The sequence below is a fragment of the Lagopus leucura genome, unplaced genomic scaffold (genome assembly GCF_019238085.1).
Source record: "Lagopus leucura isolate 7727_CA_CO unplaced genomic scaffold, USGS_WTPT01 Super-Scaffold_100004, whole genome shotgun sequence".
Classification (NCBI taxonomy): domain Eukaryota; kingdom Metazoa; phylum Chordata; class Aves; order Galliformes; family Phasianidae; genus Lagopus; species Lagopus leucura.
Genome location: NW_024962264.1, coordinates 17,617,277 through 17,638,716, shown reverse-complemented (window position 1 = coordinate 17,638,716; position 21,440 = coordinate 17,617,277). Strand labels below are relative to the sequence as shown.

The 21,440-nt window shown below is 37.8% G+C and overlaps 1 protein-coding gene across 1 annotated transcript in view; it reads right to left on the bottom strand.

The window, feature by feature from the left end:
- COL25A1 (collagen type XXV alpha 1 chain) overlaps window positions 1-21,440 on the bottom strand; it is a 147,417-nt gene that overhangs the window by 25,944 nt on the left and 100,033 nt on the right. Inside the window, exons 17-26 of the mRNA XM_042872066.1 lie at window positions 12,134-12,196; window positions 11,266-11,334; window positions 10,596-10,640; window positions 8,172-8,216; window positions 7,554-7,631; window positions 4,441-4,464; window positions 3,051-3,095; window positions 1,400-1,444; window positions 1,069-1,149; window positions 835-897 (exon numbers count right to left, since the gene is read on the bottom strand). Of these exons, the coding sequence (XP_042728000.1) occupies window positions 835-897; window positions 1,069-1,149; window positions 1,400-1,444; window positions 3,051-3,095; window positions 4,441-4,464; window positions 7,554-7,631; window positions 8,172-8,216; window positions 10,596-10,640; window positions 11,266-11,334; window positions 12,134-12,196 (558 nt within the window). The remainder of the gene's footprint in view (window positions 1-834; window positions 898-1,068; window positions 1,150-1,399; window positions 1,445-3,050; window positions 3,096-4,440; window positions 4,465-7,553; window positions 7,632-8,171; window positions 8,217-10,595; window positions 10,641-11,265; window positions 11,335-12,133; window positions 12,197-21,440) is intronic.

The following is a 21,440-nucleotide window of genomic DNA, read 5'->3' as shown; positions in this document are numbered from 1 at the left end:
ATTTGTGTATTAATTCCATCAAAATTATGCAGAAAATTATGCAGGGTTTACGTAGAAAATTAAGCATAAATATACACAAGACCGGAACTTTCTCCCCCAACTATTTTATGTTAAGAAAGTCTTTATCTTGTGTCACAAAAGGGGAATTGGGCAGAAACTGGATGATGGGAAGTTCCATACTAACAGAAGGAAGAACTTCTTCACTGTGAGATGACAGAGCACTAGCACAGTTGCTCAGAGAGGTTATAGAGTCTCTTTCTCTGGAGATATTCGAGAGCCATCTGGTTGACTACCTGTGTGACCTATTGTAGCAACCTGCTTTAGCAGGGGTTTGCACTCAGTGATCTATTGAGATCCCCTTCAATCCCTATGATTCTGTGATTCCTGACATCACTGAAGCCAGTCTAGTCTGCTTCTCACTGGACTTTCATAGATCACCATAATACAAGTGTTGAAATAAATCTGATTATGGTTGCTTTTGTTGATTTTATCTCTTACTATTATTTTGCACAGCATTTATTTCTGATAGTTTAGAGATCCAGAACTCAGTAGGACTGTTCTTTATGACAAAGGAATAGAATTGAAAATAACTAAATCTGTAGCATTTCTTCAACAGCATTTAGCTGTTTAAGGTAAATATTTAAGTCCTTTAATTTTCAAAAGGCCATGGACTACAGCTAAATTATGAATCAAAATACTGTGAAAGTTCAAGCAGAGAAATCATCAAGAATGTCTGGAAAGACAAGCTGTGAATATGAACTGTTCCTCAGAACTAAAAGCTAAAACACTATTGCTGGACTACTACGTCCACTGCAACAACACACTGAGACTTACCGAAGGGCCTTGGGCACCAGGCAAACCAGCATCTCCTTTTTCACCTTTCATGCCATTGGCTCCCTATAAAATCATTAAAAAAAAGCATTTATTAATAGTTCAGATCTCATTAGCAATCCATCTAGGAATGATAATGTGTTTATAATGTAATGTGTTTCCAGCACTGCTGGAAATTCCTGATAGAGGGAGATATTAAAAATATACTTATTTAAGCCAAAATTAATTCATACTCACTGGCAATCCAGGTAGTCCAATTCCTCCCTTTTCTCCATGCATTCCAGGTTCACCCATATCTCCTTTTAGTCCTTTAGGACCCTAAAATATGTATTTATTTATTTAGCAAGTTGTCTGTAGGAACAGAATACTAGCTTTGATCCTAACAAGCAGAATAAGTCATGCTATGGATTGACCTTCATTATTAATACGTAGAATCACAGCCATTATGTGGCCACAAGAACACAATAATGATCATATGGATAACAAATCTAAGCTGCAACTTGAGATCACAGAAATATCCTCTGGAATGATGCATGGTAGTTCATACAATCTGCACTAGGTGGTTTACCTGTTCCCCATCAACTCCAGGAATTCCTGGGGATCCTGGCTCACCCTGCAAAAGGTAAGATGGAATTGGATTATTATCTTCTAATTATTCAAGACATTCATGGAAAAAGAAGTACTAAATTTATTAAACTGGTCAGTAACGTTTGTAATTAATAATTAGCAACAACAAAACCAGAGAACACTCTTGGTATACATTGTATATACATACAATACTTGTACACAATACTGAACAAACAGCTCAGCCAAAGAGCTGTTTCAAAGTTCATAAACTTTAAGTTGCATAAAGATAAGCAAAAAAGTAAGAGAAAGAAAGAAAAGAAGAAGAAACCCCAAAAGGCTGGGGAAGAAAGTGGGAACTTTGTTCGTTACTGGAATAAATATGGAATCATGGCCCCTGATATATATAGGGTTGACAGAGACCTCATGTTTTCTTTCCCAACAAACATAAATCACCAGGGAAGGAATTCACATTCACTGCATTGCGCTACGCGCTGATCCCCGTATAGCATTCCCCAAGGGAGCAAGATGGGGATAGATTATGATATTGACAACAAACTTTTGTAAGGTTGAATTCTGCTTTATGTCATTAGCTTTGAACAGAAACGAACAACCAGATGACGGAAGACATCAACTCCTCTGTGTTTTACAACATACTCTTGGCTGCAGAAATCCTTGTGCTGCGTAGAACCTAATGTGGAAATTCTTGCATGCTTAACTGTGTGTTCCATTATCGGTTTTCATATAGAAGAAATTCGATAGTTTACAATTTCTCAAAACAGTTAACATGTTAAATGGGATGAATTGCCACATGATATCACAGATGAAGCCTGAAATTCAAATGCTTAATACTGTTTTTGAAGAAACAATTATCTACTCTTGGAAGAGCTTAGTGACACTGGCAGAAGATATGATACGTTCAATATTTAAGAAGTAGGAGAATTATCTCAACTAATTTAAAACCAATATAAGTATTGCACTACATGCAACACTTTCTGTTTTCTTAAGAATAGGCAAATTTATTAAATTTTATGGAACAGCGCAGCATATGGTATTCATTGTCTCTGTGTGGGCTGCTCACTAATAGCTCTGGTACTGTGCACAACCCCAACAGGTGGGGTTAGCAGCTTTGGATTTGCAGCCAGGATGCTGCCCACACGTGCACGTTATAATTTTTACAGAGATTAGAAAATATTGTGCTTCGTTGGGTGGGCACTACTGCAATACAGAAGCTGCGTTGACATGCACTTGCTCTGTGGCCAAACTCAGACTGCTTCCCACGTAGCCAGAAGCAACGCACAGGAACAACTGTCTGCTGGTGCAGCTACTGTGCAAACACACAGATCGCTCTCTGCAGCAGAAATCCTAGGGATCAGCCTCCGTGTAGATCCATGAGGAAGATGCTTCCACGCTGGTTTTGTACCAGTTAATTTTGCCAGCTCTCAACTGAGCACTGTGCATGGCACAAAATCAAAGTACTATTTCTGGGAAGCTACATTTCAAATTGCCAGAGTGCAAAGTTGGAAGCATGCTGTACTCAATACAATTTCAGGTAAATATACTGTATGCGAGAGCTCCAGATACAAAATGTGTAGTGAGAAAACTAATAAATATCTCAACTCCTAAAACATAGTGGGCAAAATAAGGAAGATCACCTTTGGACCTTGCAGCCCTTGGGGTCCCGGTGGTCCTGGTGGTCCCTAAAAAGAAACACACACAGTTTTAAAAGAAATTCCTGCAGGACTTGCTGTGTAAACGCAGGTCGAATGTTAAGATAGGTACCTGAACAACATGAGTTAGATGTGTGGCACAAAGGGAACCAAGATCAGACATGAACAAGTTGTTTATCTATGACAACTCTCAGCAAACAGATGGGTACCAGTAAAAACGATGTTAAAACAGCAGTGCATTTCCTCTTCTATAAGAAAGTCCTGCTGCTCCCACTGATGAAATGGCAAAGCTTCTGTTAGTGGCAGGGAGACACCAAAGTTCACCTCAGCCACATCCTAATCTAAAGCACTCCAAGGTGAGAAGAGGATTCTGCTGAAAGATGCTAAGTGTCTTTGGGGATGCTCAATGCTTCAGGAAATTGTTAGGGAGCAAGTTGCAACTACTCCTTTTGCTTCTACCTAAGGATGCAGATACAATTTCAGGAACAAAATATTGAACTGGGTGTCGTACAGTAGGCTTGGGTTTGTTTTAATAAATAAAAAGAAAAAAGAAATCCTCTCCATTAATGAGAGGATAATGAGTGACAGAAATTTACAGAGAGTGACTCAAAACAAAGAGAAGAATAAAATAATTTGCTTATACCCAGCTTGTTGCTTTAAGAGAAGGCTGATCCAGCAATATTATAAACATCTCCTAGCTGTCAATCTCAGAGATTGTGATAGTTCTGATGTTGTATCATGGGAATTGGCTGGAGTACAGGGCATGGGAACTTACAATCCTCTGCACATGCTGGGGATAGGTGCTGAAAAATTGGTATTTTTTTCTGAGGTCTGATAAGGTAGGTCAAGGGAATTGTACATGAGGCTCTGTACTTATCCTGACTTACAGTTAACTAAGATGGGCCTTTTCCAGAAAACTCTCACATGAAGTTTCTTTGCAAACCAATGTAAAAGAGCCATCCTTCTGCCCTGAAAATAAGGTGGATATCTGAAAATCATTTGGTACTAAAAACCCATCTTTCCTGTTTCTGGACTCCTGTGCAGACACATGCAGATGAGAATGTATGCCAAGAAGTCCGAAGCAGCTAATCTGCCTAAATATGTACCTACAGAAAAACTGTATTCTTTATTTTCCAGATCTCTTAAATTAATGGAAGTTTTGCCATTAATTCATCAGGAGCAGAACTGGCTCCACTATTACAGGACTTTTGACAACAAACTCTCTGGTAAGGGAGCAGTGAGCAAGTAAGTACATCGGATGGTGAGCTGGGTCAGCACTCAAGGAAGGCATGTCCTGAACTGGCAGAATGACAAACATGTTATGACATAAAAGAGACATTCTACAACACAAAGCAAATCATGCAATTGGAATTACCGTGACAGTGAGGGTGGCAATCCTCTGTTGGCAAAATGTATTAACAAGAGACAACATTACTAAACTGAACAAGGATATAAATTATTCTGCTTGTAAAAATTAGTATCTCCACAAAACCTATACTGCATCTAGGGAGATCCCACATCTCCAAAAAATAAGAGAGAAAGGACTGTTATTCTTAACTCCCAGTGTTGCACAGTTTGGCTTCTAGGGCAATCAGGATTTTACATAGGTGAAGACTGTAGTTTCTTGTAAATTTCAAGTGATTGAGTAGGTGATGATTAAACAGTAAAATCACAGTAAAAGTCTTCCAAAAGATTTTTAGAAACTAAGAAAAATGGGATGAATTGGTCTCTCAGGATAATTAAAAGAGACTGTGAAATGAGAAAAGAAAATGCCCACTGTTCTGGGATCTCTGCAAGTTTTGCACCAAGGTTTAACTAAAAAATACAATTCCTACAGTAGAAGTGTAACTTTTTTTTTGGTATGGAAAATAAGATGCACAAAAATAAAGTTAGGTTCTAAATCTGAAAGTGCTAATCCAAAAAAACACTGATAAGTACTTTGAATTCTGCTTTAAATGTCTGGAAAGACAAAAGGCTTCTTTTATTAATTATTATGAATTCTTTTATTATTTTTAGCTTGATCTGCTAATACATATATATATATATATATTTACAAATAAGAATCTAAAAGCAAGCGAAAAAGTGTTTGAAAGTAATCAAAATGCTTGTCTATGTTTTTAAAGAAAATAAACATCTCGAATCCTGATGCCTCTCTTTGCTTTTCTATTAACTATGAAGAACCTTCTGGCATATATGGAAAGAAAAGTATTTAGCTTTTAACTCTTTTCCTATGTGCAAATGGATGGTTTGCAAATCTTGCTTTTAAGTTCTAGAGGAATCTTCATTTGCCATGAAAATTGGAGCCTGCTCAATATGAAGTACATAAAAAAGAAATAAAGAAAACTGTTCTCTAACAGATGACTTTAATATAATCATATATTTTGCACTGTAACGTATTTATGGTAATATATAAAGATTTTTAAAAATTGAAAAATTCAGTTGGTATAGACATGAAAACATAAAATAACCATTGCAAATGAATGCTGGCATGATCACGCTGACAGGCTCATTTTCATCAGCACATTCAGTTTTCAGTACCTAAAGTGTCTGATCCTCTACAAAAGTTAAACTCCTGCAGCTACTGCCTTTAGCCTTAGGAAATTCTGAGGAGCAAGCCTGAAGAGCGATTTTGATAGAGCTGCATTTTGTATTTGGTACTACAAGTGAAAGCCACATGCACACAGCAGGGCTCTTGTCAAACTATGATGATAATTTTAAGATCCCTATTTCCAGTGCTGATGGACTCACATGTCTCAATCTGACTGAATGAGAAACTGAGCAGTAGGCACAGGGCAGAGTAACTATATTATCCTAAAGCTTCTGAGCTGCTTGATGATTTATTGCTAAATTCTAAGAAATGCAGACAGCCTATATCTTTCTAACTCTTGCCAACTTCTTAAATCAGCAGACCAAATTCTGTGTAAGGTCACAGTTTGGTGCTGAGTGCTGAAAGTGCTCCATACCTCTAAGGGAAAGCTGCAAACCTCAGATCCTTTAAGATTTTGGCACCAGGAGACTTCTCAATGGGTGCTTGCCATTTGAAAGGCCTGAACTCGATTTGGCAAGGATATTGTTGACTGATCCTATATAATCTTACTTACACCATCCTTGCACAGACATTCCCATTGATATCAATTATTTGTTGCCCTGGATCAGAAGGTGATGACATTTGAAATGATTTACAAAAGGAAAAAGGCCTCCTCATCTGTTTCAACCACTGCAGTAGGCTTTAGTCCCTTATTGAGGCTTCTTTATGTGCTGCAGCTTTTCTAAGGTGCTCTCACACAGTGCTTGAAAGTAGCACTGATGTCAGAGTGAGGATATAAAGACAGAAAACAGGAAACATGGGGGCTAAAGCCCCTGGTAAATCTGTGCTTGATAATATACTACATTACTTCCAAGCTACTTCAGTCATCTAACACTGAGATTGATTTAAAAGACTGAAAAATGCGTCTTTGAATTCCCTTAGGAGTGAAACAAGTGAGATGGGTATAATGCAGAGCCTCAAAACATGCCTATGTAGACTTCCCCACAGATGCCACTCACAGTGAGAGTGGGCTTAGCTTCAAAAACATACGCGCTTTTAGATTTTTACTAAAGGCAGTGAAGTTTTTTTATTTTCAAAGGAGACTTGAAAAGCACATGACTGGCCAGACATCTATCCACTCCCACTGAGTAAATGCCAGAAAAAGTTCATTGGATTCAGTGAGAAAATGGTCAGATGTACAATGAGCCAAGCTCTGTCTTCAGCTGCACATAAGCAAACCCATTCATTTTGGTGGAGTTGTACTGCACAAAATTTGCATCTGACTACACTGCAATGTAAATCACCTTGACTGCAACAACATATGTCATCTTGTTACTTTGCTTTCATGCAAACACTCATTTATTTTTTTTGCAACTCCACTTTAATCCCACATACTTTTGTGCATACCTGTCAAAACAGGTTTCTAGAAATGAACTAATGGGAAGATTGGTGCTTTGTCTATTTAATATACTCAAGTTGCTGATTGAATCCACAGCCTTCTAATGGAGCCACATGTGTTACGGTTTCCAAATCTCAAATTTTCTGCTCTTTGCATTTTATAGGAAGAGGGGAAGGGAAAAGAAGAAAAAAGAATTGTCAACATTTTAGCTGTTGAACTGAAAAGCACATGCTTCTGTTGAACTTACGTATGTGGTTCATTGCATGAATTCAACACTAACCCCCACACAGCAATGAATCAGCGTTACTCTCATTAGATGATGTCAATATGCTCTGTGGGAAATGCGACTAATTCACTCAGCTAAATTATATCAAGAAAACAGTTTTTCTCACACCAAATAGCAAGTCTGGTTTCCAAATATAGAAAGACATTCCTAATCAATAAACTCAGCAAATCTTTGGGGAAAAAAAGTGTTCTCATGGTTTATGCAGAAGGAAAATGACGTCAAACGGCTTCTTGGCAGACCAGGCTAAACTATTTCAGCCTTGTTAAGTTTACATACCTGTAGAGCTTCATGAATATTGCCATTATAATCAATTATCTCTGTAGCACCTTGATCACCCTTCTGTCCAGGTGGCCCCTATAATACATTTTCCATAACAATATTTGAGACATCTGCCAAAGACTACTCTAGACACTTATTTATTGATGAATGCTTTAATGCCAAAGCAGCCTAATCAAGTTTTGTTGTATTTCCAATGGACTACTACACCCACATAACTTAGCATTAAACTAAAGACTACATTTAAAGGATTTTTAAAATATTTTTTTCAATAAACAAGCAAGTCACTAAGTGAATTGTGCTGCAGTGGGAAAGCAAATAAATGAAACCACTGCAGTTAAACACTGAAGCAGTTCCAATACAGTAATTTTGTGCTGCCTGTGGGCAACATCTGAACATGGCATGTAGCATCCTGCCCACGAACTGTGAGTAGGATAATAGTAGTAAGTCAAATAGCAGTAAGGACTGTTACTCATATTAAAGGCAAATTAGTAACACGCTTTCCACCAGGGTCAAGTGACCAATCTCATTACATTAACTGGAGTTGCTGCCACAATTTCTATTCATTGCAGAGAATGAATGCAAGAGTATAAAGATTGAAATGAGAAATAGACTTACCTGTGGACCTGCAGATCCCGTGTCACCTCTGTTGCCTGTATCACCCTAGGTAAAAGGGATATTTGAGAACAAATATGCCATCTGACAATATATTAGATAGTTCGTCTCTTTTAAACATGCTTCTCCTAGATAACCCAGTTAAACAAATAGGTGTCTCATTATTAATAGAATGTGGATCTTAGTTACAGCAGAAATTCCTTAAACATCTGTATTGTGACAGGGTTAACAAGGAAGTATTTGGTTCTATACAAGTTGCTATTGTGTGCTGTATTGGGTTGGAATAAGTTGTACCAAAGACTCAACAAAAGAGATTACCAATTCCGTAACAAACACAACTTCTCTACTCTTCATGGCACTATTTTAAAAGCTTTAAGAAAAACCAAGAGAAATAAAATCAGTCTGAAGTCTGAAAACAGTAATTTCCTCAAAGGTATGTTTCAAAGTGTGTAAACTTTTATTTCCATGACTCTGACTCCACTAAGCTTCTGAACTTCCTTGCTCCATTCTTACCTCTCCTGCAGACACAAAGGTACTTTCACCACTAAAGTCCCTTTACTCCCTGTATGGGAACTGCTGAGTCACGGCCTGAACCTCTGATTAATCACCTGAGGTGAGCCTTGAGTCAGCCAGAGGAGCACAGGTGAAGGCAATTCACCTGTGCTGCCGGAAGGGGTGGAGCCAGGCTGCACCCCTCCTGGACCTATTTAAGAGCTGGCTACCAGAGGGGAAGGATCTCTTCTGGAGATCCTCCTCTTTTGGTATCTTCTAGTGAGCTCAACCCAAGGGTAAGCTCTTCTACTTATTCTCTTTTGCGATCCTTGTTTGCTTTTGCCTTACTCTTTTGATTATATTGCAATTATAACATCTTGGTTATACAGCTTCCTCACTGTGACAGGCTTAAGATCTTAACCATATTGCACACACCTTTATTCTCCTGGCTGTTAATAATGTGTTTCAAGTGATGGAGGGAATTTCAAACATATTTGCTTTCATAACTCAACACCTAGCGACTATGATTCTTTTTGCTTCACAGTCATAACAAGCTCTTCAATTTTTATATTACTCAAAATGAATTTGGCAAAGAACTGCTACTCCTGTTGAAATCTCTATAACACTGGTACAAGTTAGGGAAGAATGGTTAATTCACCAGTAGTAATAGGGAAAAAAAAGAACCATAAAACAGAAAACAGTCATAGGGATAATGAAAGAAGAACATGGAGAGGAGGCTGGTGGCAGGACATGATCAACAGTATTGCCTTGCCAGTATCTAGTGAAACTGTCACTGGAGTTGCTGAAAACAATCTTCGTTACTAGTTTGACTTCTCTGACCCAGAATTTAGAAACAGTTAGGCCTTTTTGGTAAAATGAGAATTAAAAGAGATATCTCTATCTTTCTGGTGCATTTGGGAAGTGCCCAGGAACCAGAGGCAAATGAATCTGTTTTACTCTTCTGCTCTTACTCTGATGCATTAATACCCCTATCAGCTCCCTTGCTTACTAACTTTCCTTTTTGGCAGGAATGAGTGAGGTGAAGGGGCAATTTCCTAATCATAACCTTAAGCACTGTGAACGGCTGTTATTTAAGGACCTTTCTTTCAGGTTCTGCAACCAGTACCCTACTAGCCTACAACATTGTCTTGATACCTTTATTCTGACAGTAGACCGAAGAACTACCTAAACAAATCTGATTTAATTTTGATTTGACACATAACATGACATGACATAACATAACATAACATGGAGGAGTCCAGTGAGCACAGTATTTGCCAAGTATATGAAATATTTTTAAAAGCATGTATTTTCTTTCTCTACATACATGTGAACCCATTATATCCATATAGAGATAAATGGATGGATGGTCTGACATAGAAAAAAAAGCCAACACTCCAAACAAATAAAATCAAACCACTTTGGTTACAGTAGGTAAAACAGTAATGTAATCTACAAAACTTGCCTATGTAGGACTTATTGGCCAGCATCTCTCTTTTGGCAGTCTTTGAAATACGACTGATTCCTACCCCACCAAGTTGAGTTCCACAAAATAATTGCAAAAACCAATTGAAACTCCACAGGCATAAACAGGAGATGGTTTGTGGCATGTGAGAGAACTAACTCACATCAGTTACATATAGGGAAACCAAGTGGGATGAGGAAAAAAAGAGCTGATTGAAACAGATATTATAATAAAAAGGAAAATAGAGTTGCAGTGATTGAAATACACAAGATTCAATTCTAGCAGCTGAAGTTGAAAATAAGAATGTTTCATTTATAAGTAAGACAGCATTATCTGGTACAGTTTCTTTTAAAGGGATATCTGAAGTTTCTGAGAAGTGTTACAAACAACATATTGTAAAATAAATGTGCTAATCACTCCACTAAAGACAGGTGGTTTTTTGTTGTTGTTGTTTTTTTTTTACTACTGACCTTTGACCCTTTGGGGCCTCTAGATCCAGGTTCACCTGTTCTCCCCTGTTTGAGGGAAGACAGCAGATGGAGAGGAGAAAAATGATAATGGAATGGGAGCGCAGAGGAAAAGAAATTAGTAATGACTAACTATACTACAGAACAGCAAAATCACTTAATTTTATATGATCAAGATCATGAGTCTGTAAAGACCTTGAATTTAATAGCATCCAGAGTAACATATTCTTTAACACCAGCATGCAAAGGCCACAGACTTCATCCTTCCAAAGGAAAATTAGTATTGGCATTAGTAAAGAGTAGACATCATTAAAACCGTTTTATGGGAACTGCTCTTGAAAAATGTTAGTCAAACAGTAGAGAAGACATTTAACTATCCTTAAATAAGGAGATTAAATAAAGTGTTACCACAACTACTTTTCCCAGTAATTCAGAGGAATACAAACTAGCTTGCTAAGTACAAAATCTGCCTTAGCATCTTAGAGATGTATTAGGATTGGAGAAACAGCATGCAAAATGGATTTTCTCTGCAATCAATAGCTACAATGATCAGAAAGTTCAAACTTTAAAAATGACCCAGTTCTCTCTCTCTCTTTTTTTTTTTTTTCAGCTGAAAAAGGTGCATTATATGTTATTGGTGTTCCCCTAACCAAAACACTGCAATCAGACCGACCTTTGGTCCTGGAAGTCCAGTTTCACCTCGCTCACCCTTCCCAGGAGGGCCTGCCTCTCCTCTGTCACCCTGTGGAAGCAGGTACACGTATATCACAAAACACTGGGCAGTTTTTAGCATGCAACTTAATCAGTTATGGCAAAGAAACCAAAACATCAGAAGAAAACATTTCTGAGCTCATCTACAACTAGCAGTGGGGATTGTAGATTGGGGAACACAGTGTTCTCAATTGCAAAAAGTAAGATTTAGAAATTCTATTCTGGATTTATATAGGATCCTATAAAGCTATTTTTCTCCCTATTCCGAAAGAAGTGGAATGAAGATTCCTGAACTATGGTACTTAATGAATATTATTTGTAGAACTCATAATATGCTATCTTCACCACAGAGCAGCTAAAAAAAACCCGTATGTAGTACAAAAAAAGCCCCTATGCTTAATGGCACTGTATTTCACAGTCTGTATGTATTATCAAAGTTCTAATGCCTGCACAAACTTTTAAGATTTCTTCTAAAAAAGTTATGAGAACATAGTTTCTTCTGGCAGGCATATTTTGCTTCTTGAAGAAGTGACTTTTGGGATGCTGACATTAAACAAAGTCAGTGAATAAACTTACATTATGAATGGATAAAGTATCTGCCTTTACATTGTTCGAGGGCATCACTACAAAGGTGTGTATTTCATTGCATTCGTCCACGAAATAGAACTCTTCAAGTTTCGAGGTACTGTAGGTGCTATATTTTAACCTAAACTTACGACAATTACTCATTTGTGGCTAAAAGATTTTTACAGCATTAGCACGATCTCTGCTAACAAAATTGAACTTGCTCCAAGGGATTTTATATTGGAGCATTGTTCAACTGTCCTTACCTTTGTTCCTGGTAACCCTGGCAGCCCGGGTTCTCCCTGTGGACCAATGAAGCCTGGTTCACCCTTGAAAAGCACAGCATGAGAAGAATGTGAGGTTAGTTATTTAGCAGTGTGTACATACAGTAACAGTAATTTCTTTTGGCTGCATTTTCCCCGTATCATCAGCTCATCCTGCTATGATGGAAGAGTTATATTAAAATACTTTAAAATTTAAGCAACTTTCATCAGTATACATTCTTATAGCAAGCCATCACACAGCATATAAAATGCAAATGAAACAGAAGGTGTCACACATTGTTTTTTTATGAGGTTAAGGATCATTCATTTCAGTCATGTTTTATGAGGCAGTGAGTGGATGGGCAGACAGGGTGAGGGTATGACAAAGTAATGACAAACAGAGGCCAGATGGTACTGTTGCGATGCATTTTCAAGAGAGTCAGCTACATCATTGCAAGGAAGCAGATCAAAAGTATAATGCATCAGCACTGCACTATTCCTCCTCATTCTGACATGAAAGTACTTCATTTGTCCACATCCACACAACTTCCACAGCTGCGAACAGGTGCCAAAGAGCCACAGCTCCTTATTCCCTCACTGTTCTGGGCCCTTCCTGCCCATTAGTTTGTACAAACATAACAGACAAATAGCAGCAATCAAGCTGAGATGCAGCACATGCAGCATTAAAAAACGGAGTAAATATTTTGTTTGTTCCTTTTATTTTTAACCTATCACTATGGCTGAAGAGGAACAGTGAAAAGTGAAGAAGCCATATGTTTTCCATAAGAAGTTCTCCTGAACAAGGCTTTTGCTACCTAACTTTCTACTTTTCACACAGACTTGAATCAAGGAGATTTACCCACAAAGTATTGTAAATTTTAAAAATCAATAGTATAACCCAATTAGTATAGAGTTTTACAATATCACCAAACTTGATGATCATAAATTAGCCATCAAATGTTTCTTTAAATAGCTAAAAAGATAGAAGTATCGTAATCCTGTATTGATTTAATTAATGACAGCATATGGAGACAGTAAATAGAAGCAGTTGGATAACAGTTCTCTTCACCTCTTTGCCCGCACAGAAATACAGACATGCTGCAGTGAGTGAGCAAGTTAGCAAATGTTCTTGTATATTCATCTGTGCTCTCATCAACAATCCATCATTAGCAGTTCCATCATTAGCAGTTCAAGCAAAGAAGGTCTGTAGCAAATCTATAACCGGAGAAAATTTTCATGTGGCCATACTGAGGAGCATTCAGTGACTTCAACTCAGAAGATCAAAAAAATTCAAAGATATGCCAACATTAAATAGCACATTTTCTAACGTGAAGTTCCATCTGGCTGCGGTTCAGAATTGATAATAAAAACAAAGGAATAAACAATGACAAACAAGTCCCAGAGAAGGGCATTTAGCTGTCATTTAGGAAAAACAACCCACAACAGTTTACTTAATTCTTTGTATCAGCGCACACCAGCAAGAGCAACATTAGGTTACCACTGTAGATGGAAACACTTTTATGTCAGTAAATGGACAACAGTGAAATTTCAATTATTTTATGAGGAGGCACTCAGTGGCCCCTGATTGTTTTAATAATGACTTTACCAGGGCTAATTGATGACTTTAAGCAGAAGAAACATGCAGTGGCTCTGCAATTCAGTCTTTTCGGTGGTAAGGCTTAAAGTACTTCTCAGATTGATGCGCAGAGACAAGAAAGAGGTGCTTTGCAAAAGCAAGTGGAATGGATAATGGAGGAAACTGCTGGCTTAATTAACATAGCTAGAGTACAGATCTTACACAATGCAGAGCTTTAAAAGATTATCATATGTGAAGTGGAATAACTAGTGTGTCAGGAAAGATAGGACCTGACTGGCTGAGTAGTGCTCTGCTGAGGAAGACTTAGGGGTGACAATGAATGCTGAGTTGAACATGGTCCTGCAGACTGTTCTTATCACACAAAATAAAACTGAGGTAGGTAGGATTTGGCTACATAAAGAAAAACATGCAATTCTCTATACAGTGCTGGTGGGGATAAGTAGGTTAAAAGACCTCTGGCTTGCCATCCTAAGCTTCTAAGTAGAAAAACAATCTGCTCAGATGATTTGAAACTAAGCAGTATCCTCTACACTATCTCAAATTTCACCTGTAACCACAACATAAGGTGTTAACCGAAGCACTCAGGCACACTTCTGCACCATTCCCAGCCAGTGGAGATAACGTCTGCACCAGCTTTGTTTCTTGCATTTCTGTCTCCATTATTCAGAGAGAAATATTTACATTAGAAACAGACTCCATTCAACTGTCCGGCTGCACCCTGCATTTTGTTCTACAAATGCTGCCATCCTTCTGCTTTATGTTATTAACTACTACATATATTATGTTATTTACCCATTTTGGCTGCGACAGAGTTAATTTTCCTCACAACTTTATTTTGGATTTGTGATGAAAACAACGCTGATGTTTCAGGTGTCACAGCACAGTGCTCATGCACCGCCAAGACCTTCTGTAATTCTCACAGCCTGACCTACAAGGATTCTGGAGAGGCACAAGGAGCTGAGAGGGGACAGATCCAGGAGAGCTGAACCAAAATGGCCAAAAGGGTATTTCATACCATACAGGAATAAAAACCACAGGCGAAGTTGGCTGAGGCTGCCATTATATGGAGGCTGATGGGGATTGGTCAGCTGATGCTGAGCATCTGGGTTCATTTTTTTCCATCACTTGTTTTTCTTGGCTTTGTTTGTTTCCCTTTTCAAACCACCTCAATGTGCTATTTCCCTCACTTTTACTTTTTCCAGTTTGTCTTCTCATGCCGCTGTAGGGAGTGAGTGAGTGGCTGATACTCAGCTGCCTACCAAGGTTAACACGCAACAGTTACCCTCTGTGCCACACACACCACGGAAAGAAATGAGAATCTATCAAGCTTAGCACTGCCAGCAATGTGTGAAATAGAAGGGAAACAATTTCCTCTCAGTAAGGTAAGAGTAAAAAGGCCTGCTGAGGCTGCTCTCTGAGGTGATTTCATTCTTGCTCTGGGATCTCCCAACCTCAAAATCCTTGCATAGGCAAGAATCATCTCTAAACAACTGTGAAACACTGAAAGGAATGCAAGGAATCAGAGTAACCAAGCTTTATAATACTTTTCTAAACAACTCTCTATAGTTTCTTACAATAAATTTTTATCTGGAGAGAATCTACCACAAGCCACTTTGCCTGCTAAAGCAGAGGCAGGGAACAGGACATCTGGAAAGAGGAAAGTTAAGCAGGTAGCCTGTGAAAAGAGAGTAAGGAAATGCCTCACTTGAGATACAGTTTACAAACTGTGTAAAAAGCCATCAGCAAATGATGACTCCTCATGAGTTTTAGTTCAACCCTTTGGCATAGTTACGAAATAAAAGCTTACAAATCACCACATAGCACAGGAAGTCAACAACATCAATCTCAGCATTTAAACTCCACTTACTGTTAGAGCTTGAAGCCATTTGCATCAATCATAGATCAGAGGCAATGTGCTATTAAATAAATCAACAAGCTTGTGAGTTACTTCCATTTTACAGGAGCGATTTGTTATCATTTAGAAACAATCCCTAATGGCCTGAGACGTTAACATTTTAACAGATAAAGGGATGACCTCTGCACGTGCTCATTTTTAGCTTCAGACATTTGTCAAATGTAGGAATACCAGTGGGTCAGAGAGCAAATGAGATGCTGCTTCTCAGAAACCCTGTTAATGATAATTTTCACCTCTAATCATAAAATGCGTGAAGAGAAAAGGGCGTTATAATTGCATGCTGTACACCTAAAGTTATGTAAGCTCCATCATAACTAGAAGTAAAAAAAATCCTTGCAATTTACTTCAGAGGATAGTCTTTTTTTTTTTTTTTTTTTTTTGAGGATTATTCACTAGACATATTAATAACTGGTCGTTTTATGATGATCAAACCTTTCATGGGCTGAGGCAGAGGCTAGCTTTGATATTGGAGGTTAACTCCAAGACATGCTCTTCACTGTCACTATTTTAATTTTTACAGAACTTATAACTGGCTAAAACTTGAACTTCTGTTCAAGAAAGGTGCAACAATTACAATTCCACTTTCCATGCTAATTGCTTTTTTAAATGTCACTAGCTTGATGACAACATTTATAAACAACATAATACTGTCCTCGTTTCACAGCACAGCTGAAACATAAAGCAATGCAATTATTTGAAACTTTGTTCTGACAGGCCTCATCTGTACACTGACAAAGACCATACTTAGAGGCAGGTTGGAGCTTCCAAACTCCTTCCTGTATGTCCAAGCATTCTCTAGATGCTCCCAACTCCTGGGAATGGGGACAGCCTGCAAACTCCTCGCAAGCCACAGAACCTGGGAGAGCCCAAGGTGCTCCTTCTAATCAGAGCAGACATGGACAGGTCCCCATTTTATTCACTGAAGAGACCAAGGTGTGCTTGTCTTAAATATCATCCTAACTCACTAATAGTCATTAAAAAAAAAAACTGATGTGCTTTCCTTGTCTAATGCTACTGAAAGAATCCCACAAAGCTGAAGATACACAGAACAAAATTTAGCAAGAACAAAACATCCAAAAACCCAGGTGTAAGGCCATATAGAGAACAACAAAGTTAGAAACATAGAATTTGGTTCACTGATATTTTCCCTCATTTTCCAGAAATTGCCATTTGTTGCCCCCAGATTTCATTTCTGAGATTGATAACCAATACATTTCCTGAAGTCTTTAAAACGGAGGTGCAGAGCTGTAGCAGCTGATGAAGTTGTACTTGCTCAAACCTAACCTGCTGCTTCTTAAAGAATCTGTGGCACTCAGATCCAGGGCAGCAATACCTCAGCTCAGCCTGCCTTAGGCCATACAGGTCAGCAAAAGGCACTTCATATTTTCTCAATGTTAAGGGCATTAGAAGGACTTTACATATAACCTTAAGTCCATGGGAATTCTGATATCAGGAGGACTCCAGTATTCAGCTCATTATGAAGGAAGTGAGCAAGGTGAAAGGAAATCTGATAAAAAACTCACCCTACTTTATGAAGCCTTTGTTAAGGCTTTTCATATCAGCTCAGAACTGGCTCCAGAAATGGCCAGCTGAACAGGTTGTCTGGCTCACTCATCACATTTGAAACAATATCTTCACACTCAAATCTGTCTCTAAACTTAGAAAAACAATTCTGGTTTTGAATTTCCAAATGTACATTCAGCCTTTATGATTCATTTAAAGAAACAAAATATACTACCTCAAAACCTGTCTAAAACCCTGAAGCTTCATAACTAACCCTACTTTGTATGCCATTTGTTATTCTTTAGTGAGCTGATTTTCTCACTGTTTTTAAGTTCTGCCTGCTTGGAGCATATGCTGCTTTGGAAGGGTGTTAAAAGAATAATTCTGCAGTAATAATTCTGATTAAATCTGCATGTATTAGTCATATCAAATTCTTCTTACTTAAAGGCTAATTATAATTCAAGTCAGCATGGTACCTATTTTTGAGGATTAGAATAAAAATATTTTTTTGTAATAAGCATCTCATTTTTAATTCTTTGCAATGACTGATCCGCTACATTATTAAAAGTCTGGCCCCAAATGATTTCCTTTAGAACAGTTACATTACTAATCTAAGAATTTTATTTTGCTACTTTTAAAACATAAAGAATTTTACTGCACGCACTAATTTCTGACCACATAAAATTGTATACCTGAGGTACATAAATGATTTCATATTGCTGTGTCTTTCTTATGACTAATGAAATACTTAACAAATAAAACAGAACATAGGGCTCTCAGATTATTCAGCTGCATTAAAAATTTGGATTTAGATTGATTTTTGTAAGTATAAAGAAAAATCCAACTATGTTATGAAACAGATGGTGGGAAATAGATTTTTACAAGCTCAGTCTTTCAACTAATACTATCTTTAGGGCAAATGACATCCTGTATTGCAGTTACTTATACTTCAGCCTCTTCCAGGAAAGAAAACGAGAGCTTTCATGATTTGGAGGATATAGTTTATGACAGATTAATAAGAACTGCATATATCCAAAAGAAGAACTAGCTAAATCCTTCTGACACATGTGTACCATCCAATGTTAATGATGATTTCATTTTCTGGCCTTGATTCTCAATAGTCTGGAAAATGACTTGTCTACCCTGTGCAAGTGATTACTGCCACAGCATATGGAAACCAGACAGGCAGGAATGGATGAACAAAGCTAGATATGTAACTACATGCATACAGATATGTGTTTATATACTTCCATTCTGGAAACAGAATTCTGTTAGTGGCATTACTGTCTTTTAATTTTTCAAATAAATGTACCAATGCATAGAGCTACTTCTGAAAAACTACTTCTAAAAATTAGCTGTCCAAATGCAGGTATTAAATCCTATTTTTTAGATTAGCTCCCATTTTCAGTTAAAAGGATATATCATTATATTCTACTTTTTGGTGTTGAACGAATTCTACACAGTTTCTTTTTCCTACTTGGACAACCACTCTTGAGAGCACTTTATATGAGAGATGAAAGGTTGGAAACTAGTTAACACTTGAAAATTTCAACATACATATGAGCTGAGGCAAATACGTATCAGGGAGAAACATAATCTTCCACAAAGCAAAGTTTGAATTCCCACATTTTTCAATTGTTGCAATTAGCATTTTCAGTATATCTTTATTTTGAGGACTGAGAAATGCCTGTCACAAGGTCAGCAGGCCCCTTCCAGCTCCCAAGATCAGGCTAGAAGGTTGTGGGTATGGTGATAGATACAAGAGAGATTAATTGAAGCCTGGGCAAGAATGCCCATGTCCCAGAGAAGAATGGAAAGAGAGAAATAGAATCAGCACAGGTTTCCTGGTAACAGTCACTGACAAGTAAAAAACAAAAACCAGGGAAGTTCAACCTTCCTGACAACACCTGGGAGAAAAAGAAGTTTGAAGAATTTTTTTCTGCATTGTGAATGGCGCTGACTCCAAAATGCAACCCCTGACACCACAATTTACTTTAGATTTCCTTTCATTTTGCTATCAGATGCCAAAGAGAACATCAGGAACTAAACACCCAAGCTTCAACAGCACATTACTCTCTTTTCTGAAGAATTTAAATGGCTTTACAATACAAGCTGCATACAGTGTACCCAGCCTCAAAGTTCTGCCTTTCATTTTCTCTGAGAGGTTTCTTTTGTACTGGAAGTCAGTGGATGAAAGGAGCATCAGCTTTTCTAGAGGCTTTTTTTTTCTTTTAAAAGTTCTATGAAGTAGAAAATTTTGCAGTCTTTCTGTGGAGTTTTAGGAAAGATACAGGATGAGCTCTAAGTATGAAGAGAAAAGAAAAAAAGAAATTTAAGTACAGAAAAAAAATCAATATTAGAACTGCTTTTCACTAAAAAAAAAAAATAATAATCCCGTGTTCTTATCCAGGTTCTTCTGGAATCTTGCTCAGGTACAGGCCCAGTGAAGTCAGTCCAAAACACAGAAAGATACAAGTGGCTGCACACTGGCAAGTCTAGTCAGCCAATTACACCAAATTTGAATGCACAGAAAAATGCCCCTACATCTCAAAGCAGGAAGACTAGAGATATTTTCTCTTCTTGTGACAAATCAACCAATAGAAGTTTTCTTGAATACAATCAAATAAAAGCTCTGTTGTAATCACAAACTTTGTTTCAGTATTTGTTTTAGAACTGGAGCAGAAACATTGAAGAAAATTCAGATGGTGCTGAAAATTCAGTACTGTTGCTGAGAAAACACTGTGAGCTGCAGAAATCTTCCTTCTGCAGTGATGAAATTGAAGGTTGCACTGCCTAGATGCCAGAAAATGCAACACCACAGATGTGAGAGATGTCTGACAGTTCAGCAAATACGAGAATGCATGATTTCCACTACACTAAGTTACCTCTGCTTAGTACACATAAAAGCTATGAGATAAAACAGATATATAAATTTTGTGTTTCATAGAAGGTATTCTGCATCTACATAGCATCAGTTGGGGGATATCAGAGTGATGAATTAATATTCTGTGCTTAGGTCCCTTACTCGCTTCCCAAATTACATGGTGCAACACATTCAGGGGCTCATTAAGTTTCCAGCCATTCCTAAACAGCAACAGGTGCTTGAAAAACACTTCTCCAGCATGTCACAGACGGCTTCATCACTGTCTTGGAAATAACTGACTGCACTTGTGTTTGCTCCATGGCACTAAACGACAATGCTGAGAGACAGCAAAAGAACAGGAAGAACTCCCAAAACATCCGCATGGACACAGTGAATGAGTCTAGAAAAATAATTAGTAACAACCCTGCTGCATATTCTGAATTCTGATGTGATACTTGCATGTCCATCCAGTACTGCAATCCATTTGGATCCCAATGTCATGTTAAACCAAGCTCTAATGGGTTTCTGGGAATATACACTGATTAATTAATTGAAATGGCATTACAAGAAGCTGAAACTTTCCAGTGATTAATATTTATTAATCCTTTAAGAAGTCTGGATATTCTTTCAGGAACACTAGACTGGATGCCTTGGGAATTTTCTTCAACCATGAGAAGAAAGATGAGATGCAGCTGGAAAGCTATGATTCTCTTCTTGCTGCGGCATTTGTGTTTTCACAGGCTGCTTTAACATTTGTAAGGAGTGCTACGTAGGTGCAGGGTTACCTAAGTATTTCATAGTACAGACTGACACTGTAGAAAGTTTCATTCACAAGAAGGCAAATTTGTAGTTCAACGGATAGATCAGAGGAGACTTCAATTTCTTAAATGGATGGTCATGGGATAAATACCTAAGACCAGAAGAACTACATCTAAGAGTTTCCTGTGTATAGAATAAGCTTGTGTCTTGATTTTGTTTTCTCTACCTGAAAGAACTAATGGAAATTCTTTGAAAATTGGGAAACATGGAGTCTCCTTTTCCCAATTTCTTCTCATATACCTTGAAGAAGTCTGTTTGCATTGGAGTCTCAATATCCAACAATTCCACAGCTGTTTAGAACATAACAGCTCTGTAAACATGATCCTGAGACAGCAAGTTCGTTTGTTCAAAACTGCTTGTGTGCTTTGAGACACTGTATATCAAATGGAAATGAACACTTGCTGTTTATTTACCTGATTTTCAGAATGCTTGTCTGGGGGACAGTTATAAGCTAAATCTGTACACCTAGAAGAATTAACATATTTCAGACATATTTGCCAATGAGGGCTAACTGTTCAAAACTGTTTAAGCAGAAAACAAACAGAACATAGTAATTTCTAGAACATCCAAAGAAGACAAATTTTGAGAATATTCTGTAACTCCAATTGAAGTG